General features: G+C 49.8%; 5 protein-coding genes across 5 annotated transcripts; 1 reads left to right on the top strand and 4 right to left on the bottom strand.

The window, feature by feature from the left end:
• Window positions 1–372: 372 nt before the first annotated feature.
• On the bottom strand, window positions 373–2,151 carry BJX68DRAFT_251969 (OTU family ubiquitin thioesterase; the record flags this gene model as incomplete). The annotated part of the gene is made up of 7 exons (XM_071042477.1): window positions 373–451; window positions 509–934; window positions 988–1,259; window positions 1,335–1,600; window positions 1,656–1,719; window positions 1,773–1,859; window positions 1,915–2,151. The coding sequence occupies 7 exons, from the start codon at window positions 2,149–2,151 to the stop codon at window positions 373–375; spliced, it is 1,431 nt and encodes a 476-aa protein (XP_070904948.1).
• A 3,427-nt stretch (window positions 2,152–5,578) lies between these two features.
• Window positions 5,579–7,676, bottom strand: BJX68DRAFT_81158 (putative COP9 signalosome subunit 2 (CsnB)). The gene is made up of 4 exons (XM_071049801.1): window positions 7,483–7,676; window positions 7,260–7,418; window positions 7,143–7,203; window positions 5,579–7,096 (listed from the first exon to the last, which is right to left on the bottom strand). The coding sequence occupies exons 1-4, from the start codon at window positions 7,521–7,523 to the stop codon at window positions 5,804–5,806; spliced, it is 1,554 nt and encodes a 517-aa protein (XP_070904947.1). The 5' UTR covers window positions 7,524–7,676; the 3' UTR covers window positions 5,579–5,803.
• Window positions 7,677–8,254: 578 nt separating this feature from the next.
• On the top strand, window positions 8,255–9,829 carry rho3 (Rho family GTPase RHO3). Its single transcript, XM_071049800.1, has 9 exons — window positions 8,255–8,613; window positions 8,668–8,718; window positions 8,773–8,790; window positions 8,861–8,877; window positions 8,941–8,955; window positions 9,009–9,130; window positions 9,182–9,383; window positions 9,434–9,739; window positions 9,816–9,829. The coding sequence occupies exons 1-8, from the start codon at window positions 8,564–8,566 to the stop codon at window positions 9,547–9,549; spliced, it is 591 nt and encodes a 196-aa protein (XP_070904946.1). The 5' UTR covers window positions 8,255–8,563; the 3' UTR covers window positions 9,550–9,739; window positions 9,816–9,829.
• Window positions 9,830–10,032: 203 nt separating this feature from the next.
• On the bottom strand, window positions 10,033–10,884 carry BJX68DRAFT_261216 (lipoyl(octanoyl) transferase LIP2; the record flags this gene model as incomplete). The annotated part of the gene is made up of 1 exon (XM_071044111.1): window positions 10,033–10,884. One exon carries the CDS (start codon window positions 10,882–10,884, stop codon window positions 10,033–10,035), a length of 852 nt encoding a protein of 283 aa, XP_070904945.1.
• A 148-nt stretch (window positions 10,885–11,032) lies between these two features.
• On the bottom strand, window positions 11,033–12,308 carry BJX68DRAFT_224673 (pyridoxamine 5'-phosphate oxidase family protein). Its single transcript, XM_071038293.1, has 2 exons — window positions 12,066–12,308; window positions 11,033–12,008 (listed from the first exon to the last, which is right to left on the bottom strand). The coding sequence occupies exons 1-2, from the start codon at window positions 12,180–12,182 to the stop codon at window positions 11,397–11,399; spliced, it is 729 nt and encodes a 242-aa protein (XP_070904944.1). The 5' UTR covers window positions 12,183–12,308; the 3' UTR covers window positions 11,033–11,396.
• Window positions 12,309–12,320: the final 12 nt, after the last annotated feature.

Below are 12,320 nucleotides of genomic sequence, written 5' to 3'. Positions count from 1 at the left end.
AAGTAATGCGAGTATTGAGAACTCAGTGTAAGATCGAAAACAGACCGTGTCAAAGTTGTTGTTTGTGTAAAAATTCACAAAAGCCTCGCACTCTTTCATTAGTGTTGAGAACCAAGTGGTTCCCTTGAAAGCTCAGATAGCAATCAAATCCGCTCACACCTATGCAACTAGCACACGCTAATAGATGGAAAGACGAAGTAGTACGAACAAAACAAGAGAAAACAGCAAATAATTTGGCTAGTGGCGCATTGTATCTCAGTTTCGCCGCCAGGGCAAGGCATCTGTGGCATGTGGAGTTCGTATCGCGGGGTCATACAGTTCGTGGGTCATGGAAGTTTGGTGGAGAATGATCACAAGATATGTTGCATCAACTTATTTTCTGGATTCGTGAGGCTCCCAGTGAATTGGTTCGAAATCTTGATTCTGAAAATGGGCTTGATTATACGGGGAACTGGCAACCAGTTAGTCAACTCTGAGAGAATTGCAGGTGTAGGTAAAAGGCGCGTACTTTTTGAATGGGGCAGTGACTGGAAGTGAATGGCTCAAATTAGGTTTCATGACGAGCGGGTTTAACCGGATTTGAGGCCCATCGTTGGACCGCGGAGGCAATGCGCTCATGATTGGAGGAGGCCCGGTCAATCGAATAGGCGGCTGTGGCGGGGCAATCGTTGTTGGTGGTGGTGTATGTACAGGAGGCTGATAAACTTCCTGAGGTGGAGACACCCGGAACGGATCAGAGGGAGGTTGGGGCATTGAATGTGCCAGTCCAAATGACGTGTCCATCATCAAATTGGGAATCGCCATCAGGCTAGAATTGACGTCGAATGAGAGTTGATCAGTTCCCCAAGTTGAGTAATCAGAAGACATGGCATATTGAATGTTGACCATGGGCTGCATGTTCAGAGTCGGCTGATAAAGCAGGTCATAATGGCCTCTAAGTTGGATTTAGTCATGTTCGCAGACCAAACTAGCATCGGGTAAACTTACGGTCGGTAGAGGAGGCGAATAGCCCCGTGGCCCGGCCTTGGTGGTGAGAGAACGTGCGAAGTCACTGCGTCACCTTCGCTACGATCGAGATAGAGGATTTCCACCGTGAGCCCGGAAGCCTCAATCACTCCGTCGACCAAGCCTTGTAGACCAACTTCGTCAATCTCCGTCTTGACTGTCTCTATCCGGGTCGCACAGTATTGGTCTAGAGGCATCGACAGGAACGCCTGGTAACGGTGAGGGTTCAGTTTCATCCAAGCACTGGTCAGAAGCTATCCCGAACGATTAGCATGAGGACTATCATCAATCTCGTGTTCGAGCGCGGGTACAACGACGGGGTTACTGACGCGGAAATGAGTGATAATGGCATTAGAGTTGTATTCATCATTGAAGAGCGCGACAAGGAAGGAGTCGTCGCGCTCGCCCCGCTCGATGGCACCGATTATTTGACCAAAGACCTCCTCCGTAGCATCCACAAAAATCTCATACAGATGCTCTTCCTGGCCAACCTGATCGAGAATCGTGTTTAGAGACTTGATTCGTACCAGTTCCTGTTGTGCTTGCATGGGATTACGAAAGTTGAAAAGGCTCTCAAAGTATCCAAAAGCGACAGCTAAGATACGTGTAAGCTTCTTATCATGGCTTGGGATGTGGATTATGCCGTTTACCTCTCCAGCCACAATTGCCATCACCTTTCATGATGCGCGATTGAGGGTGCGTCACAGCCAGCGCCTATAGGCAGTCAATATCATGGTCGCCAGCAAAAGGGCCCATCTTTATCATACGTTTGTCTTGGTTGCAAAAGCGGGATCCGCATTGGCGTATTCAACGGCAATCGCTTCGGTAGACTGTTTGTGGGAGACGAGGGGCCCCTGCTCGATGTGTTAGCTATGCCTTACGTCCGTGTCAATGCTTTAATTTGCTTACCGGGAGCTCCGGCTCGAACTTGTTGGAGAGCTCCTGGTACCGCTCCATCTCTTCGGTCGACATCGGGTTCATGTTGTAAGCGGCAACGTAAAGAGCACTTGACAGCTGAGAGATGCCGTGATTGATAAAAACGGGCGAAGACAGCGGTTGAGAGTAAAACCCAGGGACCGATTCCTCTCTAGGGTGAAAGTGATTTAAAGGATCGAAATGATTCCTATGAAGATCCGATAGGGACATCGCACAAAGCCAAGTTCGAGATATGTTCGGAAATGGGCAGTGCGGCACGAGACAAGGTCGGGAAGAAGCGATCAGGGCGTGTCTTAGTCCAAGGACATCGTCTGAGGAAGGCACTATCCTCTCCTGCGTCCAATCCTTCCTTGAAAAGTTGTGTTTAGTAGTGGTGAAACCTGCTGATATCTAATGGGAGCCTTAGCATCTTCAAGCTTCGTCACAAGGAAATATCGTGGTCGGGCGGTGGTGGTGAATGGGGGAAATCAATTATACAACAACTAGCAGGTGCTAGAGGATGGTACAGAGGAATTGAAGGCAGGGGCTGGCTGGGGGTCGAGATGGAAGAAGTGTAAAGCAGACGAAGCTTCGAGCCAGATCGCCCATCAAGCATGTGACACAGCAGCCATCCACTTTCCAAGGTTGTTCACCAACAAGTTTTCTTCGAATCAAATGAGATCAGGGAGATGGAATATAAGTCCGCCCCAATGGGCGTTTAGAGGAGGCCGAAGAGACGGAGGTTGTGTACATATACACTTGCACACGGGGGGAGGAGGGGCAGTTCTGACCTTTGTTGAAGGAGTCTTATTATAGCCTGTCCTCCATCGCAGCGGGGGGAGAGACCAGGAAAGATAGGCGAGGGTGCCGGATAAATAATAAAGGGAGGGAAAGCGAGGGAAGGCGCGACGCAAGACTGGGAGAGCGAGAGAGATGGAAGTCGCGGGGAGCAGCAGCACCAGCAGCGGGGTTTGGTTCACGGACTAGCTACGCAGCGTCCAGTCACTCACCTTCAGTATCCACGGGCAGACTATGAGGGGCAATCAGAACAGGATCGATTCAAGATAAGGCTGTGGATCGCGTCTTACAAATAATACCAAGCTCGTCAACACTCTACTTTGTTGTTGTTGTTCTTCTCCATCCACATCCACGGTCAGATCATCCTCCTGGCCGATGTTGTCACAAATGCCGGATCCTCCTCTGCCAGCCAGTAACATTTGCTCTCCGCTGGTGCTCAGACCGCATCCCCCCTCAGCCTTCTCCATGGGATGGGGACTCGCCATCCTGGGTGTTAATGGTCGAAATTGAAATCACAATTTGCCCCATCACCGTCCATGCCGTGATAAAGCGAGGGTAAAAAAAAAAAGAACAAAAATGGAGAGAGAGAACCCGTCCCATTGCATGCACTCGAAAGCGACCACATGTCCGGGCACCACACCGCGCTTGACTGGGCCGATGCTTGCTGCAACTAATCCTAGTGCAAACCTGCGAGTAGGATGGCTGGCTTTCAGATCCAAATTCCCTCGTCTAGGAATCCTTGGTCCGTTTCTCAACTGCAAAGACGTGGCCATTCATCCATTCAGAAGACGAGCCTCTGTCGACCTTCTTTGGTCTCCGCGCGCTCGCGGCGGTTGTCCTTGTGCTAGCAGGGGCAGTTAATCTAACTATGTACTAAACGAGCACCTGGGTTGCTCCGGACCGTCCAGGTCCTCGCTGTATCTAGCTTTCCGACCCGGCTTGCATGCAGTAAGCATTTACGAGGGTGGGCTGGAAAGCAAACGCACGATGCCAGGAATCAATCGACGCCGAATCGCCGACGCCTTTCAACCCAATTTGCCTTTTTTTTCTCACGGCCTTGCCAGATAACTAAAAGAAATAATGCCATCGGCTGCGCAGCTCTTTGACAATCACCATGCGAGGACGATAAGACCTCGAAACAAAGTTTCAACTATGCATTGCTTTGGCCCCGTATGCCATCCTTCGTTTCCAGCTGCATTACAGGTTCGCCAGATCAGCAGAGTTTGGAGTCGCACTTTCAGAGGAGACGAATCGTCGAAGGATTCCTTTGACGTCCGTTAATGAGCTATGGAGCACACTAGACTGCGGCGTAAGGCTTCCAATAGCCATACTCTGCCCGAAGAAGCAACGTCAACCCCTTCGCTCGAGGCCTGCAGTCGATTAGTCCACCAACCCTATCTCGTTGCGTTCACCTCTAGGACTGCGTATTCTCTGGCAAGGTGCCAGGGTCCGATCTACATCTATATCAAGTGGTCTTATTGAAGGGGATCAGGCCACTGTGGCGCTGTCTTAGGACCGTTCTGCTGGGTAACTCTAGCATCTTTCTCGTCCTCGTGGACATCCTCGGCCGCCTGTATGGAATTCAAATCCTGAAGACTCACCAATAACTCTTGGTCAACGTTATCTGGACAAGTCATCCAAGTGAACTATTCTGGGAGATGGAACATTCTTCTCGAGCTGGGACAGACCGACCTTGCATAAGCTACCTCGGAAAGCCTGCCTGAACCATTCATCTTTCCAGTAGTCGAGTCCACTACATATTATATATCACAGACATGCTAAGGACGGATGGTTGCCTTTTTACCCTATGGTTATCGCCTCTGTCCACCGTACCTGCCGAGATCATCCTCTCTTTTCCTTCGCTTTCAAGCTTACATGCGTGGCAAGGACAGTTCCGATTCGTCTCATGTATGCACAGCTGGTGCACTCGGCGTTGAAGGTTTAATTGCTGTGATCGTACCTTTTGACAGATCTTCGATATTTTGATTAAAGTACTCCGCACAATGGAGCAGCTCGGTTTCTCCCGACATTTTTGCTTCTTCCCGCGTCCTGGACTTTTTTTTGCTCTAGCCTCTCTCAGGCCGTCGATTATTTATTGACAGTTAGTTTGTTTGTCACCAAGATCTTGCCTTCAGTTTGACTCAAGACCCAACGATCACGAAACGGAGTCAGAAACGGGGGTATGGCGGCAGGATCGCTTCCTGCCTCGGCGCAGGTTTGAAATGTCATCCACTCACGGCGCATGCATTGTTTGGCATTAGTGGTTTGGGCGAGACAGCCGATCGTCAAGCACCGGAGAAAAGGCCACCGCAAGTACCTTATCTGGCTCTGAATTTGGAGAGAGCTTTGCCAAAGAAGACCTTGGGGTTGCTAGCAAACTCCAGTTGGCTAGAAGCGGCATTATTAGCATTGCTCGGGGATACGTACAGACATACATCCAATGGCTCACTTTATTATATATCCTTCTGCCAACCAAAAGGTCATTCGCCCAACTAAAATCACAAAAGACCGCGACGGACTCGGAGCTAGCATAATCAACCGCAATTTCGGTATGGACGGAGTAGGCGAGCAACCTCCAGTCGTTCTTTTTCTAGGCTCCACTAGCAAGTCTACAGCTGCAGCTTTGTTCATATAATTGTCATTCCTCAACCATGCATTTCATCCCCACGAATCAGCAAACCTCGTCCCCGACAAACAACGGGCGGATCATGCTTCCTTCGTCCCTTCTGAGATCCTACAGGTCACCGGGAGCTGTGGATTCGTTCGTCGTGCAGCATGTACCGCCAGATGCTCAGCACTATTGGTAATTTGGTGCTCCCGGTGTGTGAGGACTTACATATGATATTATGTACACGGCAGTCACCACCACACGGCAACGAAAGGACCGAGAAATTCAATAATGATAGTATCTTGATTTCTGCAGGCCACGGGCCACAGACCAGCGCCCAGCCAGCAGCCCGCCGGGATTAATGGACATCACTCCATGATTCGACAATCGTCCAAGTACCAGTAGTACCATTTCTGTCTCCCGTACAACCTCCGATCGTTCTCTTGCGCCCTTTTGTCTTCTTTCCCCCCCTCCAGCTCAAAAGGTGTCATCATCCGGGTCAGTCTTGGTCCCATGTCCTGGTCCTGCTCTGCTACTACCCTTAGCCCCTCTCCGGAATCGGTGGCTGGAACGTAGACCCCCTGTAGTAACATCGTTAGAAAAGGCCGATTGGTAGAGCATGCCACTTCGCATCCCATATCCCGGCGGAAACGCGCTGAGACCCTGCGATACATCTTCGTTTTTGAATCCGTCGCCGTCGTTGAGAGTCGCTTGCCAGAGCGCTCGTAGAGATTCGTTCCACTCTTCCAGGGACTGGAGTCGATCCACGTCGCTTGTGCTCTTGCTTTCGACCACGACCGTCCCACTTTCCTCGTCAATCTTGGCGTTGAGCTTCTTGTCAAGAATGAGGAAGCTCAAAATGTCCTGCGCCTCTGTGTCCGAGATCTTAATGTGTTTGGAGATGAACCTGAGTGTGAACCGGGTATAAGGTGCAATCAGTTTTAGAATGGCCTTGGTGCGCATGTTCCTGCTGACCTCATCGATATTCTCTGCAATAAAAGGATCAGCCAAGACGTCCGGGTTCTTGCTTAGCACGTCTTCGTATGCGTGAATGTCATCTCTCTGGAATGCATCCACTAGATCGGTCATGGCAGAGATGCGGGGGTCGTTCTTGTATGGTTTCGTCTCTTGCGAATGAAAGGGATTGATATCCGATTTCATCAGCATGGTGGTCAGCACGAGATATTTGAGCACCTGGATCCGCTGCATCGAGCCCGCCTCGTCGTAGTTTCGGAACGATTCAAAGAAATCGCTCTGCGCCTCTTCCCAATTCTCCTCACTCATATGCATTTTGCCCCCGCATTCTCGGATAATCCCCATGATCTTGGGATGCGGCACCGCCGATCGCACACGAAGAGCGCGCTGGTACAGGGCTTTGAGTCGTTTGTTGTTCTTCGTCTCGGCGTACATTTGGATCTCTAGCGCGTATAGTTCCAGTAGATATGTGCCCTTGCTGGTGTCATCCGATCCATCCTCCTTCTGACAAGCCCGGTGTAACTCTTTGACTTTTTTGCTTAGCTGGCCATACTCCTTTCGTTCTAACCAGAGGCGGGCCAGTTTGATATTCGTCTTGAGCCACAATCGCTCGTTGTTTGTGTTCTGGAAGGAGTTAAGGGTGAGCGAGTAGAATTCCTCCATGCACTGATACGCCTTGTCGTCATCCGAACCCTTTTCGATATAATCCAGCATGTTGTTGATCGACTTTTCGGAATAATTTCGCGTAACGGCGGACTTGACATATGTTAAGAGTTCCCTGTAGTGTTCGACGGACTAATAAGGGTGAGTATCGCGCGGCTGCTGTCAACGGAAAGCGTACATCACTGTATTTCCCCAGCTTAAACTCCAGCTTAATCGCTTGTTTCAACCCTTTGAAGCCCCTGTCATACATTTAGCATTCAAAAAACCGGAGTCCGAATAGAGGATAAATATCTACCAATCTCCTTTGTCCTGTTCCAGGGCGGGCACTCCCAGGAACTCGTCGATCGCCTCCTCGGGATTATCGACCTTGATCTGCTTGGCATTGTAGTATTTGTTCTCGATTCCAATGTCTTGTGTCTCGTCATCGTCGGCGTCCTCGTATTCAAAATCGTACCTAGCGGTAGATCTCGTGAGATGGGTGATTCAAAACCAAAGGTTGCGGCGAAGCGGATACTAACTCCTCGTCGCTATCGTGCATGAAATCATCGTCGTCGGACATCTTGAGGGCAGAATGATTCTAATGAAGGAATAATAAGGTGTGAGAGCAAAGTCCAGGTGCTGATTTCACGGGTGTAGGGATCTGTCAAAAAAAGAGAATAGCGCTTGTGTTGTTACAGATAAAGGTGAGCTTGCGTGCTGTTGTGAAAGAGTCTCGGAGCTTCCGCTGCGATCAGCCATTCAGGGCCTTCCCCGCCTTCAAGCCTCTGGTGGGTCCTACCAGCTGAATCTTTGTTGTATACCATGGCGTATATATGGACTATTGAAGCTTGGTATCTTTTCTTGCTACTGCTTACAATGCGGATACATACTTGAGATGGCTCAGAGGCCGAGCAGAGCCATTCTCTGGTAATGATGCAAGTAACAGTGCGTGTTTGTTCGACATATATATTTGATGTCACGGACCCATCGCTCATCAGTTTCAAAATCTACCTCAGTTGACTTGATATCAAGGAACTACTCAAACTACTTCGCTCTTTCACGATCATTACCTAACTACCTACTTCGTACCTTGAGGTATCGAATACAACGAGTCATGAAGGTGAAGAATCGAGGCTGACAGCACCAAGCCAAACATCCAAAGCAGAGTGGAGCACGTCAAAGAGGCCCAGAACATCGCCGTTGCCCTCAAGACAGCCGTGGATGGGGAGCCACGGTCTGAAGTGAGACATGACGATCTTATAGTACTTCAAAGCCATTTTTCTAGGAATAGATGAGATGGACAAGGATTTCTGGTTCAGGCACCAGGAAGAAATGAAATCTCGCGACCGCTTGGCAGATGACGATCATCCTATTCGTCCCCCAAGTAGGTTTGATGACATCGCCATCATTGCGGGCCACGCCCGAGGCGCAGTCTTTAATTCTTCGACTCCCACAAGCATCTCTGTATTAACCTCATCCTCTCTTTCACACGCTTACGATTCGCTATATACATTTCTTATTCTTTTTATATAACAGCTGCGAGCAGCCTGCCTTTGTCGAACCCCGAATCCCCTTCCCCTGGACTCTCTCGCATTTCCCCAACCTCGTCTTGCGCACACGATGGATCTCTGCGGACGCCAGAAAGTTGTTCGGCGCAAGATGGTGCTATTGTCAGTGCGAAGACGATAAACATGGCTTCTTCAACAGTTCTGACTATCAAATAGAGGCGACGGTGCTTGCGGTAAAACCTCGGCCTTGAACGTGTTCACCAGAGGGTTGGTCTCCTACCCCCTCACGCTCTGTATTTACTCCCACTGACCTACGTCTAGTTATTTCCCAACAGTCTAGTAAGAACCCGATGCATGCGCTGCTTCACTAGATATGCGAATACTTACTGACCACCGCAAACTTGCATAGTGAACCGACCGTCTTTGGTTCGTGGCTTCCCGCAGAATATATGTACAATAAAGATATAAGCTGACTTTCCGTGACCCTAGAAAACTACGTTCACGGTACTTCCCCATTCTTCGGAACCTGTTGTTGAAGCCGTACTCATCCTTACAAGACATCTTCGTCGATAACGTTCACATGGAATTGTCGTTATGGGACACCGCCGGCCAGGAAGAATTCGACCGCTTACGGGCCCTGTCATACGAAGACACGCATGTCATTATGCTCTGCTTTAGCGTGAGTAGTCCTCAAGCAATACCAAGGATGAATGGCTAAGATATGCGACAGGTTGACAGCCCCGATTCCTTCGAAAACGTGGCCAGCAAATGGATTGAGGAGATATCGGAAAACTGCCCTGGTGTGAAACTGGTCCTCACAGCTCTCAAGTGTGATTTGCGTAAAGATGAATTCTTAAACGACAACCCAAACGTCATTACTTACGAGCAAGGACTGGCAAAGGCCAAGGAAATCGGGGCCGTCAAGTACCTAGGTGAGACACCATCTTTTATAACGTCTAGTAACGGCATTGACGGCGGATAGAATGCTCTGCTGTGCAAAACAGAGGCATTAGAGAAGCCTTTTACGAAGCCGCCAAAGTCGCCCTCGACGTCAAGACACAGAGTTCCGGCTCGCAAAATCGCTGTGTCATCCAATGATCTTCACAGCACAACCGCTTCTCACATTTATCCATCCATTATATACCCGGCTTGACTTGCTTTCAACGACCTTTTCTTCTTTGCTTCGTGCTTGAACGACGAGAGCCTTTCTCGTTCATGGCTTACGACTCGGCACTCCAGCTCATGCGGCGTCGGCATTTATTCTCTTCGCTATATATAATTCCACAACGTGGGTTCCTACTACTACTTAATGTCTAACTTCTGGCAAGATTCGCCCTGCGTCAACTGACGCGCATTCGAATTAGAGTGCGGATCCCTTGGCTGCCGGACCATCCATTGACTTTCATTGACCATCTAAGCGGATTCTTCCTTGTGTCTTCTAGACATTGTACACGTATCGCTGTGCATGTATTTGTATCTCGATGTCTCTTTTGATGTACTCCTGGATCGGCTTTGTTTCAATTCAAGTCTTGTTTCATTATTGTGGTCGTTCTTACAATATGTACAAGTCTATAGTGACCACTAGTCAAGGTCTTTTTCTTCGACCTTATAAACACCCTCTATCCTTTCTCCCGTAGCACTCCCGCCACACGCCAAATCTGCATTCACCCTCCGCACAAAGGCATCAACAAACCTCCCAGCAACATCTTCAATTGAGACACCCTTAACCCCTTGACCCTCCAAGCTCGTCGCCTCCCTCCCCTCGAGTCCACACGCAACAATCTGTTGGAAATACCACATCGGCTCCTCTGTAACATTGAATCCGATTCCATAGCTGCTGATATTCCGCCGCAAATGTACTCCAACAGCTGTAATCTTTCTTGGCAGCGAACCATCCGTAGACCTCCCAGGAACCCAAACGCCCGGATCCTCTGTAACAGTCCCTGTCACTCCATAACCCGAGAGCATATCCAGTACACTATTCTCCAATAACCGAATATGGCATCTCGGGGTTAGGCCGAGCCGGCGGAGATCGAGGATTGTATACGCAACCATCTGCCCGGGGCCATGGTACGTCGTCTGGCCGCCGCGGAGGGTCGGGTGGTATTCCGCTACCGGATTGTCATTGTGGGACGATAATGGTGCTGTGAGGAGATGACGGATTGGCTCGAGGGAGGGAGGAAGAGAGAGCGTTGTCTCGGTTGTGGTGGAGGTCGGAGTTGTGTTTGAGGGCGGGAGGTCTCGTCGGCCCGTTGTGTATACTGGATTTGGGGTAAAGGTAATTATTGTCGGGTCCGGGGCTGGTGGCGTTGGGGAGCTTGGTGAGCTGAGGAGTTTTTTGTGCGCGAGCAGGCGGGTCGTGAGGGTTTGTTGGAGGTTTGCGACAAGCGTGAAAGGGGTGATGGATGGGAAGTGGAGGTGGGCGAGGCGCATGATAGGAGAAGTGATTTGATAGTTAGAGGGTGATATAGCTGTCAGACCATTTCAAGGTATTTCACGAGCATAGAAAGCAATTGTGACTGGAAATGAAGGATGTGGTCTGTGAGTTGTTTCCATTTGGAGTAGCTCGGAGGAGTTGCGATAATCGACGTCACCGAGCACTTTTGTACAGCATCATGTGATGAACGCTGGAGCCATTCTTACAATTGGCATTGGCATATATTATTGCTGTCCACTGAAAAACTTCCTATTCGATGTAATCCATTGTAATTCGCTCGGCCTATGGACTTTCCCTATGATCGAGCTAGCATATGATACGCAGCTCTGACGCCCCAATAGAATCCCAAGGTGCCGACTTGAATGGACCGTTATGGAGCTGGACACTTCAGACAAGGGTGCAGAATCAAGATAAGATGGGTGGCAAACTGCGACCACGGTCCTTAGACCATATGCGAAGAGACTGACGCGCGATAAGGAAAAAAAAATTGCACGATTTATGGCTTGTTCTATAGAACAACACCATTTATTGCGGGCTGACTTGAAGGTTCTTCGCCCTCCTGTACAACAATCCAGTCTCTCACACCACCCTTCCAGTCAGCGATCCGGCCTTCGCGTACTCGGACAGTGACCACTCGAACATCCTCGTCAATCGAGAGGCTAGGCCGGCGCTGACCGGCCTGTTGCTGCTGTGCCTGACCGAATGTGCTCAATTCCTCCTCAAATGTGTTGTTCTCCAGATGCCTCTCTTTGCACCAGGTCTCTTCCTCAGAGCCGGACTCCAAAAAGCGAGCCTCTGCTGTAATGGTCGTGGAAATGCTTGACATTGCACTCGTATTCAGAGCCAAAAGTAAACTACCCAGCGAAGATCGGGTTGCTGCAGGTGGTGGCGATCCATCGCGGGCGCCCCCAGGATTTGTGCGGGTTGGTGGACGATGTGACACCCAGTCGTGTACCAGAAGCGACACTCGAGGATTGGTCTGTAAGTGGATTGTTTTACGAGAAGACGGGTTCGTAGTCATAATTATCGTGGGGTATGGGTCAAACGGCGTGGAGGGCAGGTAGGTGTAGGACATGAGGGAGATGTGGGGGGTTAAGCCGTCACATGTAGCTAGATGAAGCTTTGAAAATATTAGTTTTAAAACAGTTTTAAGTAAAGTGGCACACGTGGTACATACAAATCGGGAGTTCTTGAGGCATGAAATGACCTCTGGTGGGAGAGTCGTTGCGACATGTCGATGAGTGGTCGTGGCGGAGGCCTCATACGAGAGGGGAGGGTTCACCGTATCGCCCATTTGTGTCGGCTCAATCACCAATGCAAAGGCTAGGTAGGGGTGGATATGATCTGAAGGAAAGAGTTGTGGTGATGAGAGCTGCCGACTTTGAGGTGTGATTACTTCATTGGAGGGGCAAATAATCACCATGGATCATGG

This window comes from Aspergillus pseudodeflectus, assembly GCF_044049435.1.
Source record: "Aspergillus pseudodeflectus strain CBS 756.74 chromosome Unknown BJX68scaffold_2, whole genome shotgun sequence".
NCBI lineage: Eukaryota > Fungi > Ascomycota > Eurotiomycetes > Eurotiales > Aspergillaceae > Aspergillus > Aspergillus pseudodeflectus.
This window is presented reverse-complemented; position numbering and strand designations above follow the sequence as displayed.